Source organism: Bufo bufo, chromosome 4, assembly GCF_905171765.1.
Source record: "Bufo bufo chromosome 4, aBufBuf1.1, whole genome shotgun sequence".
Classification (NCBI taxonomy): domain Eukaryota; kingdom Metazoa; phylum Chordata; class Amphibia; order Anura; family Bufonidae; genus Bufo; species Bufo bufo.
The window spans coordinates 611,342,554-611,366,456 of NC_053392.1; the positions used below are offsets into that span (position 1 = coordinate 611,342,554).

General features: G+C 46.5%; 1 protein-coding gene across 2 annotated transcripts in view; it reads left to right on the top strand.

Annotated features, from left to right (window-relative positions):
- Positions 1-23,645, top strand: part of RBKS (ribokinase) — a 43,596-nt gene extending 19,951 nt beyond the window's left edge. For both annotated transcript variants that reach the window (XM_040430642.1, XM_040430643.1), the window contains exons 6-9: positions 2,497-2,661; positions 7,149-7,240; positions 7,552-7,740; positions 23,329-23,645. In XM_040430642.1, the coding sequence (XP_040286576.1) occupies positions 2,497-2,661; positions 7,149-7,240; positions 7,552-7,740; positions 23,329-23,505 (623 nt within the window). In that variant the 3' untranslated portion in view covers positions 23,506-23,645. The remainder of the gene's footprint in view (positions 1-2,496; positions 2,662-7,148; positions 7,241-7,551; positions 7,741-23,328) is intronic.
- The last annotated feature ends 258 nt before the right edge of the window (positions 23,646-23,903 follow it).

Consider the following 23,903-nt stretch of genomic DNA (forward strand, 5'->3'; position numbering starts at 1 on the left):
ATAAACATTTGCATCGCCATCTTAGGGACACTTTTAAGCCCCACGCCGAATACACCTGGGAATGCACTAATACTCCTGGGGGGTTTGCCCTGAACTCCGCCTGTTTTAAAACCTAAATCCAGGCATTTTCCTGCAGCTGTCACTAGGGGAGCTCAGTGATTTGTACAGCTTCCATTGAGTTCAGTGGTAGCTGTATGAATTCCAATGCACTGAGCGCACCCTAGTGGTGGAAGTAGGGAGACAGTTTTATAATACAATGCATTTAGAAACTCTTCAGACGCTTTAACATTTTTCGCATTTTTTTTTTTTTGTTGCGGCCTGGCGCTAAAATAAAAAAAATGATTCATAATGGGAAAGCGAAAACAGTATTTTAGAAATTTTTGCAAATTTATTAAAAAGGATCAACTAAAATTTCACATGGACATAAGTACTCAGTCCCTCACATTTAGCTCTGGGGCCTCCCGTTACTCTGGATCATCTCTGAGATGTTCTACACCTTGGTTGGAGTCACCTGTGGTAAATTCCATGGACTGGACATGATGTGGAAAGACCCGGCCCTGTCTGTATAAGATCTCACCAGTGACGATGCATTTTGGAGCAAAAAACCAAGCCACCAGGAGGAAAGAACTGCCTGTAGAGCTCAGAGACAGGATTGTGTGGAGGCACAGATCTGGAGAAGAGGACAAAAATGTCTGCTGCACTGAAGGGGTCCCAAGAGCAAAGTGGCCTCCTTAATTCTTACATGGACAAAATATGGAACAACCAGGACTTTTCTTGAGCTGAAGACTTATGTCCCGAGTACAGGGCCTGGAGACTTATGTCCCGAGTACAGGGCCTGGAGACTTATGTCCCGAGTACAGGGCCTGGAGACTTATGTCCCGAGTACAGGGCCTGAAGACTTATGTCCCGAGTACAGGGGCTGAAGACTTATGTCCCGAGTACAGGGGCTGAAGACTTATGTCCCGAGTACAGGGGCTGAAGACTTATGTCCCGAGTACAGGGGCTGAAGACTTATGTCCCGAGTACAGGGGCTGAAGACTTATGTCCCGAGTACAGGGCCTGAAGACTTATGTCCCGAGTACAGGGGCTGAAGACTTATGTCCCGAGTACAGGGGCTGAAGACTTATGTCCCGAGTACAGGGCCTGAAGACTTATGTCCCGAGTACAGGGGCTGAAGACTTATGTCCCGAGTACAGGGGCTGAAGACTTATGTCCCGAGTACAGGGGCTGAAGACTTATGTCCCGAGTAAAGGGGCTGAAGACTTATGTCCCGAGTACAGGGGCTGAAGACTTATGTCCCGAGTACAGGGGCTGAAGACTTATGTCCCGAGTACAGGGGCTGAAGACTTATGTCCCGAGTACAGGGGCTGAAGACTTATGTCCCGAGTACAGGGGCTGAAGACTTATGTCCCGAGTACAGGGGCTGAAGACTTATGTCCCGAGTACAGGGGCTGAAGACTTATGTCCCGAGTACAGGGGCTGAAGACTTATGTCCCGAGTACAGGGGCTGAAGACTTATGTCCCGAGTACAGGGGCTGAAGACTTATGTCCCGAGTACAGGGGCTGAAGACTTATGTCCCGAGTACAGGGGCTGAAGACTTATGTCCCGAGTACAGGGGCTGAAGACTTATGTCCCGAGTACAGGGGCTGAAGACTTATGTCCCGAGTACAGGGGCTGAAGACTTATGTCCCGAGTACAGGGGCTGAAGACTTATGTCCCGAGTACAGGGGCTGAAGACTTATGTCCCGAGTACAGGGGCTGAAGACTTATGTCCCGAGTACAGGGGCTGAAGACTTATGTCCCGAGTACAGGGGCTGAAGACTTATGTCCCGAGTACAGGGGCTGAAGACTTATGTCCCGAGTACAGGGGCTGAAGACTTATGCAAGATGTTAGTTTTTCCTTTTCACTAAATTAGTACAGATTTCTGCCATATCTGATATCTGTTTTCACTTTCTCGTTATGGGGGATTGCGGGCAGGATGATGGGGAGCACAAGGGCCGCAATGTAATAAAATGTGAAGAAAGTGAAAGGGTTTGCCGACTTTCTGAACGCTCTGTGTATTTTGTGAGGGTTAATTTTGGCGCATTCTGTTTTAGAGAAATCCTCTGCGTTTATCTGGGCGACGCGTCAGGCTACGGGTGCATTCACACCACCGCATGCATTTTGTGGTCTGCGAACCACGGATCTGCATAAAATACGGATGACATCCGTTTTTCTTGCTGAACCATGCGCATTCTTGTACGCAAAGCGGACAAAAATAGGACACGTTCTATCTTTTCTTTTGCGGGGCCGCGGAGCAGACATACGGATGCGGACAACACAGGGTGCGCTATCCGCATTTTTTGTGGTCCCCATTAAAATGAACGGGTTCGCATGCAATCCGCAAAAAGTGTCAATGGGATGCAGAGCAAAAATACGGCCGTGTAATTATTAAAAAGCCGTCAGAGGAGGCGACTCTAGGACTTTGTGAATTTGCTGAGGTGTTTTTTCACAGGGCAGAACGCCATTGTCATTGTTGCTGGGGCAAACCTGCTACTCCGTTCAGAAGATCTTAGAGAAGCCTCGGCCGCTATCTGTGGAGCCCGGGTGATGGTGTGCCAGCTGGAGATCAGCCCCGACGTCTCGCTCCAGGCCTTGAAAATGGCGCACAAGAGCGGCGGTGAGACACCCAACCTCTGTATTCTGTCTGGAGATCATAGAAAAGATCCTTTTTTTTGTCTCCAACTGAAATGTCTAAATTGCGCTACAGTTTAGGCCTTTGGTGTAAATGATGGTAAATCTGTTGGGCTGAGGAGGACACACCCTCTTCAAAGACCCGGCCACTTTTCTCAAAAACGGCATAAAATTGAAGAAATGCAAAATTCATACATGCCTTGGTAAATTTCCCCCAGTGTCCCTGGAAGGATACTACTTTTCAAATTAAAGGGGGTGTCTGTGACTACCCGGCTCTGTATGGGCACCGTTCTACTGATTGATTGCACTGCTGGTCATCTGACCACAGAGCTATGTTCTGGCAGATCATCTTCATCACTCTCCTTTTCCTCCTCTGCTTCCTGATGGCACAGGTGACGCCTTCTCTGACTGTAGATATTCTATTTCCTCATCTTCTCCATCTGGCCCAGACCATCATGACATTGCTTCCAGCTACAACTTGTTTCTGCACTGTTTTCCCGCACAGACATTGTAGATTTCTCACTTCTTCTTTCAGTAATTAATGCTATGCACAGTGCCCCAACAGCTTCCTGATGGCACAGGTGCATGCGCTTTAGGTATCTTTCCTGCCCAGGGAATGGGACTGAAACGGGGAGATGGCAAGGAGGAAGCGGGAGAAAGGGCGTGTTTAGCCCAGCAGTATAGAAGACAGGTTGTTGTTACCTTTACTCAGAACCCCCCTTTAAATTCGGCATACAGGAGAATCCAGCACTGATTAGTCACAGGCAGAATACACCGTTACATCCAGTGACTCACAGGTGACGCCTTCTCTGACTGTAAGACATTCTATTTCCTCATCTTCTCCATCTGGCCCAGACCACCATGACATTGCTTCCAGCTACAACTTGTTTCTGCATTGTTTTCCCGCACAGACATTGTAGATTTCTCACTTCTTCTTTCAGTAATTAATGCTATGCACAGTGCCCCAACAGTATTAGTGCCCTTGACAGCAATAGTGTCGCACAGAGCCCCCAAAAGTAATTGTGCTGAGCAGATATTGCCTACAAAATAGTTGTGCCTAAAGGTAAGTCTCCCAAAATAACTGTATGACTCAGTGTCCCCAACAGTAATCGTGCTGATATATTGCCCCTATAGTGCTAGACATAGTGAGCCCACACAGTACCCCCAAAGTAATTGTGCCAAAGCCTACATAGTGCCCCTAGAATTCAAGCGTTTTGCCAGCACTACAAAAATTGGTGGCAGCGGCGTCGCCCAAGTCACTGCTTTCTGTGCTGTCCCCGGACGGATCCTCTTCTGCGCATGCGCTCAGCAGGAAATGGAGATATTCAGAGCAAGTTCAGAAAAGGGTCCATCCGGGGACAGCACATAAATAAACGACGTGCTGCTGCTCTCTCCTTGAACTGTCACAGTTTCTAACAGTAGATTTGGCTGTTGGCAGTTAAAGGATGGAACTGAGCACGTGCGACCACCTTTACGTTTTCAGTTATGCCCTGTGGTGTGTGTGACCTATTGAAAGATTCGTACTGACCTGCTCCACCCCGCTCCAGTCCTGTGCCCTGGTTCCCGCCTGCCCATCTTCCAGTTCTTGGCTTGTTCACTTCCGGCAGGGTATGGACATGATCACGTGACCACTTCATCCAATGACTGGATTCAGCGGAGCACATGATCATGTCCATACCTGGCCTGAAGAAGACAAGCCGGGGAATGGAAGATGGTTAATGGGAGCCGAGGCACAGCACTGGTGCAGGTAAGTGTGAACTTCTCAGTGGGTCATCCAGGCCACGGGGGATAACAACTGAAATCTTAAGTCGTCCTGTAAAACCCCTTTAAGGCTGGCCTCTGAACTGCCAGTCCAAGTAGGTCCGGTGTTTTTTGGTCTCGTGGCTCGCTGACCTCATTCCAGGGGGAGACATTTGCAATGAATTAAAGAAATGAGGAGATTGTAAAAAAACAAGTTCTCCGTGCGGGATTATTAGCCCCAGCTGCAGGGCTGAGCGTGGCCAAGTTGTCAGCGAGCCACCGGCCACAAGCCTGCTGTGACTGCTGCAGATAAGAGGCCTCCATTGTGTTTTCCATCTGTGAGTGCGGTGTCAGCCGCCCCCTTTACAGTGAGGATAGTCCATGTCTAGCTCAAGACTGCCCCCCACAGGAAGACATCATCAGTGACCGCCAATATGTCTACTTTAGGGCGTCATCCAACTTTCCTAGGATATGGAACAGCAAATCCACTACTGTATAGCATCCCACACCACGACCAGCAGCACAGTGAGTGTAGCTTTGGGTGTGACTGGAGTAGAATATATGGTTAAAAGGGTTATGGCCTGGTTGATGTAAACATTGAAAATCAGACCTCATATAATACATGATGATCTCTTTATAACAAAGCTAGAAGCAGCCTGTACCTCACAGGGCTCCAGAGATCTCTCCCATTCACTGCCACAGTTGGTCTGCTACTTCAAGCTGGCAACTCAGGGGATATGTCCTTTCTGCTGTAGTTCTCTCCCTATCGCAGCTCCAGGGGTGTGTCCTGTCTTCTGCTGCTCTCTCCCTATCACAGCCCCAGGGGTGTGTCCTGTCTTCTGCAGCTCTATCCCTCTCACTGCTCCAGGGGCGTGTCCTGTCTTCTGCAGTTCTCTCCCTATCACAGCTCCAGGGGCGTGTCCCGTCTTCTGCAGCTCTCTCCCTATCACAGCCCCAGGGGTGTGTCCTGTCTTAAGCAGTTCTCTCCCTATCACAGCCCCAGGGGTGTGTCCTGTCTTCTGCAGCTCTATCCCTACCACAGCTCCAGGGGCATGACCTGTCTTCTGCAGTTCTCTCCCTATCACAGCTCCAGGGGTGTGTCCTGTCTTCTGCAGCTCTCTCCCTATCACAGCTCCAGGGGCGTGTCCTGTCTTCTGCAGTTCTCTTCCTATCACAGCCCCAGGGGTGTGTCCTGTCTTCTGCAGCTCTATCCCTACCACAGCTCCAGGGGCATGACCTGTCTTCTGCTGCTCTCTCCCTATCACAGCTCCAGGGGCGTGTCCTGTCTTCTGCAGCTCTCTCCCTATCACAGCCCCAGGGGTGTGTCCTGTCTTCTGCAGCTCTCTCCCTATCACAGCTCCAGGGGCGCGTCCTGTCTTCTGCAGCTCTCTCCCTATCACAGCTCCAGGGGCGTGTCCTGTCTTCTGCAGCTCTCTCCCTATCACAGCCCCAGGGGTGTGTCCTGTCTTCTGCAGTTCTCTCCCTATCACAGCTCCAGGGGTGTGTCCTGTCTTCTACAGCTCTATCCCTACCACAGCTCCAGGGGCGCGTCCTGTCTTCTGCAGCTCTCTCCCTATCACAGCTCCAGGGGCATGTCCTGTCTTCTGCAGCTCTCTCCCTATCACAGCTCCAGGGGCTTGTCCTGTATTCTGCGGTTCTCTCCCTACCACAGCTCCAGGGGCGTGTCCTGTCTTCTGCAGTTCTCTCCCTATGACAGCTCCAGGGGTGTGTCCTGTCTTCTGCAGCTCTATCCCTACCACAGCTCCAGGGGCGTGTCCTGTCTTCTGCAGCTCTCTCCCTATCACAGCTCCAGGGGCGTGTCCTGTCTTCTGCAGCTCTCTCCCTATCACAGCTCCAGGGGAGTGTCCTGTCTTCTGCAGCTCTCTCCCTATCACAGCTCCAGGGGAGTGTCCTGTCTTCTGCAGCTCTCTCCCTATCACAGCTCCAGGGGTGCGTCCTGTCTTCTGCAGCTCTCTCCCTATCACAGCTCCAGGGGCGTGTCCTGTCTTCTGCAGCTCTCTCCCTATCACAGCTCCAGGGGAGTGTCCTGTCTTCTGCAGCTCTCTCCCTATCACAGCACCAGGGGCGTGTCCTGTCTTCTGCAGCTCTCTCCCTATCACAGCTCCAGGGGCGCGTCCTGTCTTCTGCAGCTCTCTCCCTATCACAGCTCCAGGGGTGCGTCCTGTCTTCTGCAGCTCTCTCCCTATCACAGCTCCCGGGGCGTGTCCTGTCTTCTGCAGCTCTCTCCCTATCACAGTTCAGGGGGCAAGGTTCAGGTTGTTTTCTAAAATCGGCAGGACAAAAGAACATTAAAGGGGTTGTCCTGCTATTTACCTACACAGAATGGCACCACCTGGTGTTCAGAATATATTACAGTGTGCGCGTCCACCTTCTAAGCTGAGTGTTGGAGGACACACATGCTCAGTCACTCCCCACAGCCAGGTCATAGTTATTCTCTGTGCACTGCAGGGAATCCAATATAAATGGCTGTCTGCCCTGTACTTCAGGGAAGGAGACTCTGCTGCAGCATGGCGGTATAGCTAACAAGATTCCTGCTACAGGGGAAATAAGAAGGGGCTATACTGTCAGCTGCCAGAGGGGGAAGGAGTCTGATTCCTGGAAGACCAGAATACACACTGCACCAGCAGGGAGTGCAGAGATTTCTAGGATGAAACAATCTGCATAAAATAGAAAAAAAAAAACTTCCTTTTTACCGGTTTTTTTCTCCTATAGTGAGGACGATCTTTAACCCGGCTCCGGCCGTGGCTGATCTAGACCCGGCCTTCTACACGCACTCTGACATCTTCTGCTGCAATGAGAGTGAGGTGAGGACGTGACGCTTGGTGCGATCTGTGGTTCCAGCTAATACTTCCGCGCTTTAAGGTCGCGGTATCGCTCGGTACAGACCAGGCGTACATAGGGAAGCATGGAGTCTTTACTGATGGCGTGCTCCGTTGGATGCAGTATTAAAGGGGTTGTCCGGTCCTTTTCTACTGATTGCCTGTTCTGGGGATAGGCCATCAGCGGGTCTCTGACGTTCCTATATCTGTCTATGACTCTTGATGGTCAGATGTAGATATTAGAGGCTTCTGGAGTATCCTGCCACTACTGATCCGGCCATTTTATATTCCTCCAGGCTGAGATATTAACAGGGGTCCAGGTGAAGAGCCCCTCGGATGCAGGAGCCGCAGGTTCACAGCTTTTGGCTAGAGGTTGTCATCTCGTGTTAGTTACCCTAGGAGGAGAGGGATGTGTGATCGTATCCAAGGAAGACCCGAAACCGAAGCACATCGCTACACAGAAAGTGAAAGCAGTGGACACCACGGTAGAGTATTATTATAGAATCTAGAGAACTGATCGGCCTGAGTATCTTGAGTACCTACATCATTTACAGGGAGAGACAGGGAGGCAGTACTATCTGTACCTACATCATTTGCAGGGAGGCAGTACTATCTTTACCTACATCATTTGCAGGGAGGCAGTACTATCTTTACCTACATCATTTGCAGGGAGGCAGTACTATCTTTACCTACATCATTTACAGGGAGGCAGAACTATCTGTACCTACATCATTTACAGGGAGGCAGAACTATCTGTACCTACATCATTTACAGGGAGGCAGTACTATCTGTACCTACATCATTTACAGGGAGGCAGTACTATCTGTACCTACATCATTTACAGGGAGAGACAAGGAGGCAGTACTATCTGTATCTACATCATTTACAGGAAGAGACAAAGAGGCAGTACTATCTGTACCTACATCATTTACAGGGAGGCAGTACTATCTGTACCTACATCATTTACAGGGAGGCAGTACTATCTGTACCTACATCATTTACAGGGAGAGACAAGGAGGCAGTACTATCTGTATCTACATCATTTACAGGAAGAGACAAAGAGGCAGTACTATCTGTACCTACATCATTTACAGGGAGGCAGTACTATCTGTGCCTACATCATTTACAGGGAGGCAGTACTATCTGTACCTACATCATTTACAGGGAGAGACAAGGAGGCAGTACTATCTGTATCTACATCATTTACAGGAAGAGACAAAGAGGCAGTACTATCTGTACCTACATCATTTACAGGGAGGCAGTACTATCTGTACCTACATCATTTACAGGGAGGCAGTACTATCTGTACCTACATCATTGACAGGGAGGCAGTACTATCTGTACCAATATCATTTACAGGGAGGCAGTACTATCTGTACCAACATCATTTACAGGGAGAGACATGGAGGCAGTACTATCTGTACCTACATCATTTACAGGAAGGCAGTACTATCTGTACCTACATCATTTACAGGGAGAGACATGGAGGCAGTACTATCTGTACCTACATAATTTACAGGGAGGCAGTTCTATCTGTACCAACATCATTTACAGGGAGGCAGTACTATCTGTACCTACATCATTTACAGGGTGAGACAGGGAGGCAGTACTATCTGTACCTACATCATTTACAGGAAGGCAGTACTATCTGTACCTACATCATTTACAGGGAGGCAGTACTATCTGTACCTACATCATTTACAGGGAGAGACAAGGAGGCAGTACTATCTGTATCTACATCATTTACAGGAAGAGACAAAGAGGCAGTACTATCTGTACCTACATCATTTATAGGGAGGCAGTACTATCTGTGCCTACATCATTTACAGGGAGGCAGTACTATCTGTACCTACATCATTTACAGGGAGAGACAAGGAGGCAGTACTATCTGTATCTACATCATTTACAGGAAGAGACAAAGAGGCAGTACTATCTGTACCTACATCATTTACAGGGAGGCAGTACTATCTGTACCTACATCATTTACAGGGAGGCAGTACTATCTGTACCTACATCATTGACAGGGAGGCAGTACTATCTGTACCAATATCATTTACAGGGAGGCAGTACTATCTGTACCAACATCATTTACAGGGAGAGACATGGAGGCAGTACTATCTGTACCTACATCATTTACAGGAAGGCAGTACTATCTGTACCTACATCATTTACAGGGAGAGACATGGAGGCAGTACTATCTGTACCTACATAATTTACAGGGAGGCAGTTCTATCTGTACCAACATCATTTACAGGGAGGCAGTACTATCTGTACCTACATCATTTACAGGGTGAGACAGGGAGGCAGTACTATCTGTACCTACATCATTTACAGGAAGGCAGTACTATCTGTACCTACATAATTTACAGGGAGGCAGTTCTATCTGTACCAACATCATTTACAGGGAGGCAGTACTATCTGTACCTACATCATTTACAGGGTGAGACAGGGAGGCAGTACTATCTGTACCTACATCATTTATAGGGAGGCAGTACTGTCTGTACCTACATCATTTACAGGGAGGCAGTACTGTCTGTACCTACATTATTTACAGGGATTCAGTACTATCTGTAGCATCCACATAATGCGCTGAGACATGACCACGCAGGGTTAATAGAACAGCCTTATAATGTGGAGTACACGCAGTCATGAGTCTCTGGCTGTCGCTGAGTCAGCGCTGCCGCCGCTCTCCCCCGTTAATGGCTGCAGTGATGCTGTGTGACGTCGGCTTCTAATCTGCAGTCCCCCCCTCGTGGGAAGATTAGCTATAAATACCGCTGATATTTTTAGCTCGTGCGTAAATCATTTAGCTGAAATTAGCAAAACTGAGACGAGGCACCGGACTAATTAGTATCCATCCACGGTAGATCCGTAATGGAAAAAAAGCTCAGAGGGCACCTGTCAGCAGGATGAACCCTAATAAACAGACATACTTGCTGGTGGGGTTGATACTGCTGTTGTGAAAATTGCTTGCGCTGTTCCTGAGAAAAAAAACATTTATTCCTTAAAGGAGTATTCACATTATAGACAATGGGGGCCTATCACTATGATATCCCCCACATTATCTGATAGATGCGGGTCCCACCGCTGGGACTCGCACTTATACCGAGAACAGAGCAGGGTTTCCCTGGGTCCGGCCACCACCAAGCGCTCCCCCCATAGTAGTGAATAGGAGCACACCACGCTTGCATGGCCATTCATTTCTATGGTGTGGACGTAAATAGCTGAGCCAGTGCTCGGCGGCCCCATAAAAATCAATGGAGGGAGGCTGCGCATGCGCAGTGCGCCCTCCACAACTTTTGGGACTTTGTTCTCAGTGTAGGTGCGTGTCCCAGAGGTAGGACCCGCACCTATCAGACTATGGGGGCAGATCCTAGCCATATGCCCCCATTGTCCGAGATGGGAAAACCCCATTAAGTAAATGAGGGCTGCATTGCACCAAGGGTAATAAACGTCTTATTATTATTTTTTTCCTCTGGAACGCCACAACCAACTTTAGGTATTTTGATCAACAGGATAAACCCCACCAGGCAGTATGCTTAGTTTAATAGGGTTGATCCTGCTGACCAGGCGTACACCGGATTTATCAAGTTTGGCTTTTTAAACGTCACAAACAATGGTGCAATCTGACGCCAGTAGGGGGCAGCAAATAAACCGTAGGAACATCTCTAGACAAAAGTGGTATGTTGTAAAGTTGCACCAAATTCATCAAAGATGAGTCCAGTCCACAAACCTCCCCCTAAAAGAAGCGGAGAACGTCTTGTGGGTTCTTTGTAGTAAATGGAGGAGTCGTTATTACAGGGGAGCACTGGTGATTCTGGAGGAGGGTGCCCAGAGGTGGCGCAGCCCTCACCACCCTCCGCCGACTGTCTCTTCTCCGTCTCAGTGATGTGGATGGACACTGCACTCGGCAAGAGCCAGGATCGTGGGGCCACCAGAATTGTCACATAAACCCGACATATGGAGATCAGAACATAAAGATGATTCTGTGTAATATTCAGAGAGGATGCAGAGGTATTACAGATAGGAAGTACAGACCCCCTGACCTCAAACTGAGAGCCCCTCATAACCCCAGAACCTAATGACTTAATATTCAACTGTTCACCCCTCCAGTCATAGCTGACCATAGGAGCAGTATTATAGTAGTTATATTCTTGTACATAGGAGCAGTATTATAGTAGTTATATTCTTGTACATAGGAGGCAGTATTATAGTAGTTATATTCTTGTACATAGAAGGCAGTATTATAGTAGTTATATTCTTGTACATAGGAGCAGTATTATAGTAGTTATATTCTTGTACATAGGAGGCAGTATTATAGTAGTTATATTCTTGTACATAGGAGCAGTATTATAGTAGTTATATTCTTGTACATACAAGCAGTATTATAGTAGTTATATTCTTGTACATAGGAGCAGTATTATAGTAGTTATATTCTTGTACATAGGAGCAGTATTATAGTAGTTATATTCTTGTACATAGGAGCAGTATTATAGTAGTTATATTCCTGTACATAGGAGCAGTATTATAGTAGTTATATTCTTGTACATAGGAGCAGTATTATAGTAGTTATATTCTTGTACATAGGAGCAGTATTATAGTAGTTATATTCTTATACATAGGAGCAGTATTATAGTAGTTATATTCTTATACATAGGAGCAGTATTATAGTGGTTATATTCTTGTACATAGGAGACAGTATTATAGTAGTTATATTCTTGTACATAGGAGGCAGTATTATAGTAGTTATATTCTTGTACATAGGAGCAGTATTATAGTAGTTATATTCTTGTACATAGGAGACAGTATTATAGTAGTTATATTCTTGTACATAGGAGGAAGTATTATAGTAGTTATATTCTTGTACATAGGAGGCAGTATTATAGTAGTTATATTCTTGTACATAGGAGGCAGTATTATAGTAGTTATATTCTTGTACATAGGAGCAGTATTATAGTAGTTATATTCCTGTACATAGGAGGCAGTATTATAGTAGTTATATTCTTGTACATAGGAGCAGTATTATAGTAGTTATATTCTTGTACATATGAGCAGTATTATAGTAGATATATCCTTGTACATAGGAGCAGTATTATAGTAGTTATATTCTTGTACATAGGAGGCAGTATTATAGTAGTTATATTCTTGTACATATGAGCAGTATTATAGTAGATATATCCTTGTACATAGGAGCAGTATTATAGTAGTTATATTCTTGTACATAGGAGGCAGTATTATAGTAGTTATATTCTTGTACATAGGAGCAGTATTATAGTAGTTATATTCTTGTACATAGGAGCAGTATTATAGTAGTTATATTCTTGTACATAGGAGCAGTATTATAGTAGTTATATTCTTGTACATAGGAGCAGTATTATAGTAGTAATATTCTCGTACATAGGAGCAGTATTATAGTAGTTATAGTCTTGTACATAGGAGCAGTATTATAGTAGTTATATTCTTGTACATAGGAGCAGTATTATAGTAGTTATATTCTTGTACATAGGAGCAGTATTATAGTAGTTATATTCTTGTACATAGGAGCAGTATTATAGTAGTTATATTCTTGTACATAGCAGCAGTATTATAGTAGTTATATTCTTGTACATAGGAGCAGTATTATAGTAGTTATATTCTTGTACATAGGAGGCAGTATTATAGTAGTTATATTCTTGTACATAGGAGGCAGTATTATAGTAGTTATATTCTTGTACATAGGAGCAGTATTATAGTAGTTATATTCTTGTACATAGGAGCAGTATTATAGTAGTTATATTCTTGTACATAGGAGCAGTATTATAGTAGTTATATTCTTGTACATAGGAGCAGTATTATAGTAGTTATATTCTTATACATAGGAGCAGTATTATAGTAGTTATATTCTTGTACATAGGAGCCAGTATTATAGTAGTTATATTCTTGTACATAGGAGCAGTATTATAGTAGTTATATTCTTGTACATAGGAGCAGTATTATAGTAGTTATATTCTTGTACATAGGAGCAGTATTATAGTAGTTATATTCTTGTACATAGGAGCAGTATTATAGTAGTTATATTCTTGTACATAGGAGCAGTATTATAGTAGTTATATTCTTGTACATAGGAGCAGTATTATAGTAGTTATATTCTTGTACATAGGAGCAGTATTATAGTAGTTATATTCTTATACATAGGAGCAGTATTACAGTAGTTATATTCTTGAACATAGGAGCCAGTATTATAGTAGTTATATTCTTGTACATAGGAGCAGTATTATAGTAGTTATATTCTTGTACATAGGAGCAGTATTATAGTAGTTATATTCTTGTACATAGGAGCAGTATTATAGTAGTTATTGTCTTGTACATAGGAGGCAGTATTATAGTAGTTATATTCTTGTACATAGGAGCAGTATTATAGTAGTTATTGTCTTGTACATAGGAGGCAGTATTATAGTAGTTATATTCTTGCACATAGGAGCAGTATTATAGTAGTTATATTCTTGTACATAGGAGCAGTATTATAGTAGTTATTGTCTTGTACATAGGAGGCAGTATTATAGTAGTTATATTCTTGTACATAGGAGCAGTATTATAGTAGTTATATTCTTGTACATAGGAGGCAGTATTATAGTAGTTATATTCTTGTACATAGGAGCAGTATTATCGTAGTTATATTCTTGTACATAGGAGCAGTATTATAGTAGTTATATTCTTGTACATAGGAGGCAGTATTATAGTAGTTATTAATGGGCATTGATAATATAGCGCATTATGCACAAAATTTGTGATCGGCAGGACGCCATGAAGCTTTTAACCATAGTTTATTAAAAGTTGCGTTTAAGGCGCCGGATTTTAGAAAAAAAAATTGTTTGGAGACTGCGTTTGAATGTTGAGGAGTAGACCTGTCTTTAGCAGTTGTCACTTCCCTTCCCCCGCTCCTCTCGGTGACAGATGGCACATGTCACATTGTTTCCCAGAGCAGGGCCATATGGAGTCATAGTGTTAGATAAAGCGCCTTTACGACGTGTATTGTTCCTGCTGACGGCACACGTGATGTTCATACCATTAATGACTGTAATTGTGAGGAGGGGGTGAAAGGTTAATCGAATACTGGGGTGATATCTCTCTGTCTTTAGGAAGATGAATTATCCCCAAATAAATTAACTCATTAATGAAGGCGGATTCGCTCCTGGTCGCGCCGGTTGTCTCTCTCCCCCAGTCACAGTGGTTGTCCCGGGACCACCCAGAAGTAATTGCAGCCTCATCCTCTCCCGGGCAGCGTCCTCATCGCTGTAGATCTGTTCTCTGCTTCCTGATGAAAACCCTCATTAAAATCATGTAAGAGGCCTCACAGGAGGACGCAGCCTGCGGTCACTGTAATGTGGGCCACACAGCAGAGCCGCCATTATTAAGCACTGTGTCGGTATAAAGGGTTAACTCTTCTGTAAATCAATGCTTCCCTGTCCTGGACGGACTTCCCGGATGACACGTCCACTCCCGGGGAGACCTAGTGAGCAGATATAGCGGGGTATAACCTCTAATTATAATGTATGGTAATCCACGTGACAACCTCAGACTCGTAGGATCCTCGTTTGTGAATCGGCCATAGAGATACATGGAGTCGCTGGTGACCAGGACACCATGGGGCAGTATAATAGTCGAGTAGATTTCATTGCTAGGCCTCATGCACACAGCTATAATGGGATCTGTAATACGGCCCTATACTGATGTGAAGCCGCACTGTATGTCCGTATGCCTCCAGTCAGTAAGCGGTAGCATACGCGGCATACCTACAAATCTGCCCTAGCGGACTGTAGGCGGTCAACATGCCATCATAGAGGTTCAGGGAGAGCATGAAAATTGTCTTGTAATTCACAATCCATCCATATACAGACTGTGAGTAGGTAAGTAGTCCTTAAAGGGATTGTCCAGGGTTAGAAAAACATGGCTGCTTTCCTCCTGAAACAGCGCCACACCTGTCCATGGGTTATGTCAGGTCACAGCCCAGCGCCATTGAAGTAAATGGGGCTGAGCTGTAATAACACACAAACCATGGACAGGTGTGGCGCTGTTTATGGGTGATGGCAGCCATGTTTTTTCCAATCAAGCAGAACTTCTTTTACTTACAGCTTCATAGTTGTTGTTTTTTTATATATATATATAAAACATTTTGTGACCACAGATGAGTGAAGGTTTTGTTTCCAATGGAAAAAAGGAATGCATTTTTCCCTTAAAGGCTGTGCACACCTTCGTGGGAAATTCTTTCACGATTGCATTTTTACTCATTTTGGGCTAAAAATCATTTATTCAATGATTTATTAAAAATATTGAGCCTTTCTGTCACAAATGGTTAACTGTTTGTCTAGCTGTGTGAATCCTACTTTTATTTTGTGCCAGTCATCTAATAAACCATATCTCTTAGGCCCCTTTCACACGGGCGAGTATTCCGCACAGGTGCAATGCGTGAGTTGAACGCATTGCACCCGCACTGAATCAGGACCCATTCACTTCTATGGGGCTGTGCACATGAGCGGTGATTTTCACGCATCACTTGTGCGTTGCGTGAAAATCGCAGCATGCTCTATATTCTGCGTTTTCCACGCAACGCAGGCCCCATAGAAGTGAATGGGGCTGCGTGAAAATCGCAAGCATCCGCAAGCAAGTGCAGATGCGGTGCGATTTTCACGCATGGTTGCTAAGATGTCTATTCACTGTATTATTTTCCCTTGGTTATAAGGGAAAATAATAGCATTCTTTAATACAGAATGCTTAGTACAAGGTCAATTTAGGGTTAAAAAATAAAAATAATTAACTCACCTCCTCCTCTTGATCGTGTAGTTGCCGTTCCCTTCTTACTTCTTTAATCATGAGCTGCCGGCTAAAGGACCTGTGGTGACGTCACATCACATGGCCCATCACCGTGGTGATGGACCATGTGATGAGCTCAGTGACGTCACCACAGGTCCTGAAGAAAGACCGGCAGCTATGTGATCCATTGGTGGAGGTGAGTTAGTTATTTATTTATTTTTTAACCCTCAATTGACCTTCTACTAAGCATTCTGTATTAAGAATGCTATTATTTTCCCTTATAACCATGTCATAAGGGGAAATAATACAATCTACACAACACCGAACCCAAACCTGAACTTCTGTGAAGAAGTTCGGGTCTGGGTACCACATTCAGTTTTTTATCACGCGCGTGCAAAACCCATTGCACCCGCGCGATAAAAACTGAACAACGGAACGCAATCGTAGTCAAAACTGACTGAAATTGCGATCCTACTCGCGCGGGTTTGCCGCAATGCACCTGGGACGCATCCGGACCTAATCCGGACACGCTTGTCTGCAAGGGGCCTAAAAGTCATAGACACTTATTTAAGCCGCCTTCTTTTTATCAGTAAGATAGGAATTGAGCTATAATAAGTGTTTAGGGGGTCAGAGATAAGGAGCCGTCAGCTGAGCTGCCTGGTGGAAAGAGTAAAAATACAGAGCCTGCGACTAGAGAATCTCAGGGCTGCACAGAGATAGCGGCTCAACATTTTTATTAAAGACCAACTAAAAATGATTTTTAGCTTAAAATGAGTACAATGCAACAATAAAACTAAATTTCCCCCAAAGGTGTACATAGCCTTTGTGGGGAGTCTGTCAGCAGTTTTTACCCCTGGAAAACTGCTGACAGCACTATAAAGATGACCGGGAGAGGAAGGCAAACTGGCGTGATGGTCAGGAAGAATGCATGACCGAGAGATCCAAAATGTAATCCCTCGAGCGATGTGCACTGAACACTTCCCTACCTGTCCTCTGCTCTGAGTGACATCTAAAGCATCCAATCAGGAGACTGCTTGAACTCAGAGGGGAGGAGCCCAGGGCACTGAACATGGAGGGACCGCCTTCTGGACACTTGTGGAGCCAAAAAGATTAAAACTTGGATTTCTCAGTTATTCTCCATGACCATCACCTCAAGTATGCTATATGGCGCTGTCAGCAGCTTTGAGGGATCAAACCTGCTGACAGACTCCATTGTGTTAATTTTTATCCTGAAGTTTTCTAACTTTTAATATATTTTTCATTAATTATTTCACCTCAAATTTTAGCAAAGTGAATGGAGCGGTGGTTGCGCCGTGCGGCTCCTTTCCGCTAACACAGGAACTACTTTCCTCCATGGTGACTATAACCAAAACCGTCCAGTAGTTCAGAACGTCCTGTTGTTCATCATCACACGGTCAGTCTCTGGGGGGGGGGGGTGTAAATGGGGCAGATGGTTCTGAGCCGGGCACATGCAGACATGGCCGCGTTCCCACTGACTGACTCATTCTTGCACAGACCTTGGGTTGGGAGGTTATTTCCCCTGCTGGAATGATATGGAGCTTGGTTGGGATGATGAGTAAGTAGTGAGACAGCGGCCACAAGGCGAGGACGTGCCATGGATGCCGTGCGTCCTAAGTCCAGACCATCTGCCCATCTATACCTCCATATAGGTCTCCAAGAACCAGCAAATTCTATTTAACGCCCATAGAGAAAATCAGAACTCTCGCTTCAGATGCACACCCCTTTAAGAACCAGCATGAACAATATTGGAACGTGGGTTGGTTCAAAGGCAGTCCCCTTAAAGGGGGTCTGGTTTAGAAAACCCACTGCAAACGCCGTATTATAGGCATCCCTCATTCTGGACCGCAGCTACAAAGAGCGTCTTTCTCTGTGGAGGACCCAGCATGACTGAGCATCCATTGATTTCCATGTAATACTTTACAGACCCTGCGGGGGCGCTGTAGGGAAATTAAATGCAGGTTATTCCAAAGATTACATCCGATCTCAGGGTCAGCCAGTAGGGGGCAGGCTGTGATCAGCTAACAAATGAGGGTTGTAAAAAGCAGGGTATCCCTTTAATTTGTATGGTGGAGGCATCCATGTTTATGTGCACACTGGATCCTTCTTATTATTTACTTTTCTTTTTTTATTCATCACATTCAAGTGGGAACAAGGGCTCCTTTAGGGGGATGTACACACGGGACAGATTCACTGACGAGACAGACCTTCAGCGTTTTACAGTGGTAACAAAGTGGATGAGATTGTCCCATATGGACGTAGAAGGCTCGTCCCCAACATAACAAGCAAACACTCCTGTGCCAGGTGATCACATCCTTTATGCGGCACTAAAAATCATCACGTTTGGACAGCAACACGGCCCTGTGTACAAAGGGGAATGAATGATCGTATTAGAGATCGTTCTTCCCCATTCCGCAGCTTAACCAGCGCTGATCCTCACGCTGCATTGTCAGTTGGCACATGTTAATCTGCCTGTATAAAAAATTGTCTTTTCGGATTAGTCACCCCCCTGTGATGTCAGCGCCCTCCCGAGTTGGTCACAGGGTTATGTTCTAGATTCCGGGCTCCACTTTTCAGCATCCTTTTGCAGGTTAGATCTATATATTATCTTGAGAGTTTTTGCAAATCTTCTACTACCCCTGAGTTATAGTCTAGAGCAGCATTCATAATTCTGCTACTTTCCCTGTTCCCTGCTGGCACAGCGGCTATACTGAGCATGCTATGTTATGATGTATTGTGGGAGATATGGGGGGGGGGTTATCAAAATTGGTGTAAAGGAAAACCAGCTTAGTTGCCCATAGCAACCAATTCATTTAGCAAAGGAGCTCTGAAAGGTAGAATTTGATTGGTTGCTATGGGCAACTCAACCAGCAGATTGTCAGGTTTTCCCATAATGCAATAGGAAACCCCTGCATAGAGACTGAACTAGGTCCTGCAGCTTGATAGCTAACCTGAGGCAGCACTCTGAATGCTGCTCTGAGTGCGTGCTTTAGGCTACATTCACACGACCATATGAATGAGTCCGCATCCGCTCTGCAATTTTGCGGAACAGGTGCGGACCCATTCATTTCAATCTGTAGTGCCGTTCTGCGGCCCCACAAAAGATATAGAGCATGTCCTATTCTTGTTCGCAATTGCAGATTTCTATGGCAGCGGCGGCCACGTGCGGTCTGCAACTGCGGAACGCACATGGGCCGGTATCCGTGTTTTGTGGAGCCGCAAAAAAAAACACACTACAGTCATGTGAATGTAGCCTTATGTAGAGGTAGTACACACACTGTGTACAGCCATAGACCAAGCAGGGTGAGCGAATGCAGAATTGTGAATGCTGCTCTGGAAGTGACCAGAGTACAATCCAAAATCATTAAAGAGGAACGTGAAAAGTAAAAATTACAGTCGGACCTGCACAGTTCTGACGTTTCCGGATTCTTTTCACGGATGCAGGGCTACACGGCTGTCTCTCTCAGGACAGCGGTAAATACGCCCAAAAGATTTGCCATTCGGGATTCTAGGAAAGACGGGTGACAACCGATATGGCCGACATCACAGATCACTTAGCTATGCATATAAAACTATTAGGCCCCATTCACACGACCATATTGTTGCTCCGCATCCGATCCGTATTTTTGCGGACAGCACACCGCGTGCTATGCGCATCCGTATGTCTGTTCCGCAGTCCTGCAAAAAAGATAGAACGTGTCCTGTTCTTGTCCATTTTGCCTTGTTACAATGGGTCCGCAACACGGACGTCACACAGATGTCATCCGATTTTTTTTTTGCGGACAGCAAAATACATATGGTCCTGTGAATGCACCCTGATATGACTGTGCAGATTAGCTCATTAGCATATTTTTCCCATGGAGCATTGCCTGCCTGCACCAGCCGGGGCTCTTCCATAAGGACCGATAGCCCCCACTATAATATGACTAGATGTTTCATGACTTAACGGAGGAGGGATGAAAACACCAGGATATTATGGGTTATGGGTCTATTCACACGTCCGCAATTCTGTTCCGCATTTTGCAGAAAGGAATTGCGGACCCATTCATTTCTATATTTCAGATTTTTCGGAGAAGCCATCTAGTGAGGAGCAGCAGTCCGGGTGGCCGGTTATAAAAGTCCAGGCAGGAAATGATGAGGGCCGGTATTCATGCGGTGAGAAGAGCGGATACATTCAGTGTGAAGTGTTCCAACCGGCCCTGATCAGTGATCGGCACCGCCGGGGTCTTGTGGTCTGGACATGACGGCAGCGGATGCCTCCATCCATATAATGTGCTGTGAACGGTCAGCTCTTGGGTACCTGCACATTTGCCCTGCAGATGTTTATAGGCTGGTACCTTACAACAGGCGTATTTTTGGTTACGACCTTTCCCCCCACCCCCTCATATCTCCTAAACCACAAGCCATACCGAGTTTTGGGAAAGAATGTGACTGCGTATCTGCTGCTTTGATCTTCCCTTGAGATGGTGAATAGACCTTATAGCAGGGATTATTATGGGAGGTTTGTCAGGAGATAGGAATGCAGGGGTTAATAGCCGACCCTGACTCCCAGGCTGACTCAGTGTTAGATCACTCACAGCCATGAGATTCCCACAGGAGCCGACCACCTGTGTACGGCCCACCCTGACCCTGAAGACAGGAGAGGCCAGAGTTACAGTCACCTGGGAACATGGGCGCTCACCTCTCCCTGCACTCCTCTTCACCTGGGTGCTGCCACAGACACCACGTAGTGAAGAGGAGACGAGTATCGCAACGTCTGTGTGGGGTTTGTATTTTGGGCCTAATCTGGTCTGGGTCTCTATTTATTTAGGGATGGTCTGGTTTGTCATCTGCATTAAATGGAGCCTGGTCTGGGGTCTGTTTTATTAAGTAGTCTGCTCTGGGGTCTGTATTTATAGAGGAGCCCGCTCTGGGGTCTGTATTTATAGAGGAGCCCGCTCTGGGGTCTGTATTTATAGAGGAGCCCGCTCTGGGGTCTGTATTATAGAAGGAGCCCGCTCTGGGGTCTGTATTATAGAAGGAGCCCGCTCTGGGGTCTGTATTTATAGAGGAGCCCGCTCTGGGGTCTGTATTTATAGAGGAGCCCGCTCTGGGCTCTGTATTTGTAGAGGAGCCCGCTCTGGGGTCTGTATTTGTAGAGGAGCCCGCTCTGGGGTCTGTATTTGTAGAGGAGCCCGCTCTGGGGTCTGTATTTGTAGAGGAGCCCGCTCTGGGGTCTGTATTTATAGAGAAGCCCGCTCTGGGGTCTGTATTTATAGAGAAGCCCGCTCTGGGGTCTGTATTTCTAGAGGAGCCCGCTCTGGGGTCTGTATTTCTAGAGGAGCCCGCTCTGGGGTCTGTATTTCTAGAGGAGCCCGCTCTGGGCTCTGTACTTCTAGAGGAGCCCGCTCTGGGCTCTGTATTTGTAGAGGAGCCCGCTCTGGGCTCTGTATTTGTAGAGGAGCCCGCTCTGGGGTCTGTATTATAGAAGGAGCCCGCTCTGGGCTCTGTATTTCTAGAGGAGCCCGCTCTGGGCTCTGTATTTCTAGAGGAGCCCGCTCTGGGCTCTGTATTTCTAGAGGAGCCCGCTCTGGGGTCTGTATTTATAGAGGAGCCCGCTCTGGGCTCTGTATTTCTAGAGGAGCCCGCTCTGGGCTCTGTATTTCTAGAGGAGCCCGCTCTGGGCTCTGTATTTCTAGAGGAGCCCGCTCTGGGCTCTGTATTTCTAGAGGAGCCCGCTCTGGGCTCTGTATTTCTAGAGGAGCCCGCTCTGGGCTCTGTATTTCTAGAGGAGCCCGCTCTGGGCTCTGTATTTCTAGAGGAGCCCGCTCTGGGCTCTGTATTTCTAGAGGAGCCCGCTCTGGGCTCTGTACTTCTAGAGGAGCCCGCTCTGGGCTCTGTATTTCTAGAGGAGCCCGCTCTGGGCTCTGTATTTCTAGAGGAGCCCGCTCTGGGCTCTGTATTTCTAGAGGAGCCCACAAGGGTGCGCCTGAATCAAGGTGCTGGCTGCGGCTTACTCCCCATTGACAACACTTGCATGCTTGGCCGGGTTTGGTGTATGGGGGGATTAGCAGACACCCATCTGGGGTGCTTGGATATTCCAGAGTGCGGAGCCGGTCATACACATGCGATACCTGCGCAGTGACTGCTGTTTTGGCCAGAAGGTGTTTTATATTAGGGACGTGCAACCTTCGGCCTTCTGGCTGTTGCAAAACTACAACTCCCAGCATGCCCTAATAGCTGTAAGCTGTCCAGGCATGCTGGGAGTTGTAGTTTTGCAACAGCTGGAGGGCCTCAGTTTGGGCATCCCTGTTTTATGTCAAGGGGGGAGGGAAAGAAGCTGCTGCCAAAGAGAAATCCAGCATTATTACCCCACCGAGTCGGGGTGCAGCCAGCTATAGAGGGAGACAAGACCCTGGATAGGGCCCCCACCATCATGTATACCAGTGATGGGCCCAGCCCCCACTGCATCCTCCGCACCCCCCCATGTACATCACTGGTCACTCCATATCTGCATTGTTCCATCAGTCCGAACCCTTCCCGGCGGAGTTGTATCCAGTCTAGACAATCCATCAGTGAGCTACATACACGAGCATTCAGTTTGTTACAATGTATCAGTCTGGAGTCCAAACTTGTCTGGCCTTTATAAAACTGTGGTTTAGAGGAGGTGTTAGACAACCAGTTTTATCCCCAGCAAGCAGAGATCTTGAAAATGGCAAGGAATTGAAATGCAGAATATCGGAAAGTCGGAGAAGTTTTCGTTGTAAAATATTTATGGGAGAATGAGGGTCGGGTGAAGGCCGGTGTTCAGTGGAGTTAGGCTACATGTACACGACTATATGTTTTGCGGTCCGCAAAAATAAAAACGGATGACATCAGGTTCTTTTTTGCGGATCCATTGTAACAATGCCTAAAACGGACAAGAATAGGACATGTTCTTTTTTTTTTTTTTTTGCAGGGCTACGGAATGGAGATGCGGACAGCACACGGTGTGCTGTCCACATTTTTTGCGGACGCATTGAAATGAATAGGTCCGCATCCTATCCGCAAAAAAAAAAAAAAAACAACGTTCGTGTGCATGTAGCCTTAGGAAAACAATGTGTTTGTGGTGGAGTGCCCCTTTAAGTGATCTTCCTATGGGAAGTAACAGGGTGGTTGCTCCTTTCTAGCAGCCTATATGACACAGAAGAGAGTAGCAGACCGTCCGCCCGTCTTGCTATTGTTGGCCTGGCGTCCGCAGCGGCAGACCTCTCGACATGACTCCTTCTGTCTCTCTTTCCTCTCAGGGCGCCGGGGACAGCTTTATCGGGGCGCTGGCGTTCTTCCTAGCGCACTGTCCTCAGCTCAGCATGGAAGAAATGGTGAAGAGGTCAAATCACATCGCGTCAGTGAGCGTCCAGGCCGCGGGGACGCAGACATCCTATCCCTATCGGAAGGACCTTCCTCAGGATATCTTCTCATGACCAGATGTAAGGAAGTCATAAAACCCACCTCTGCCACCGGGCACAGAGACGGCCCGGGCGGGTTACCCCTGACACAGGGAAGACCCTCCATGTTATGATTTGTTTTTCTAATGCCTGAATAAAACCGTGCTGAGAAGTGACCGTCTGTGGGATCCATCTCTGCAGAGGTCAGGAAAGCTTCTACAAGGGCCACCCAGCTTTCCTAGAATCCTGCCCCATAATACTGTGGAAGTACCATTAAAAAAAAGCTGGGTGACATCCAACAGTGGAAACGGATACAGCGGCTGTATATACTGTGTGTGTGTGTGTGTGTAGCTATATAATCCAGGAGTGTGCCTTTTATAGATGGAGCACTAGTGCCACCATCAGGCTGTGTCTAGTATTACACCGCACACCAT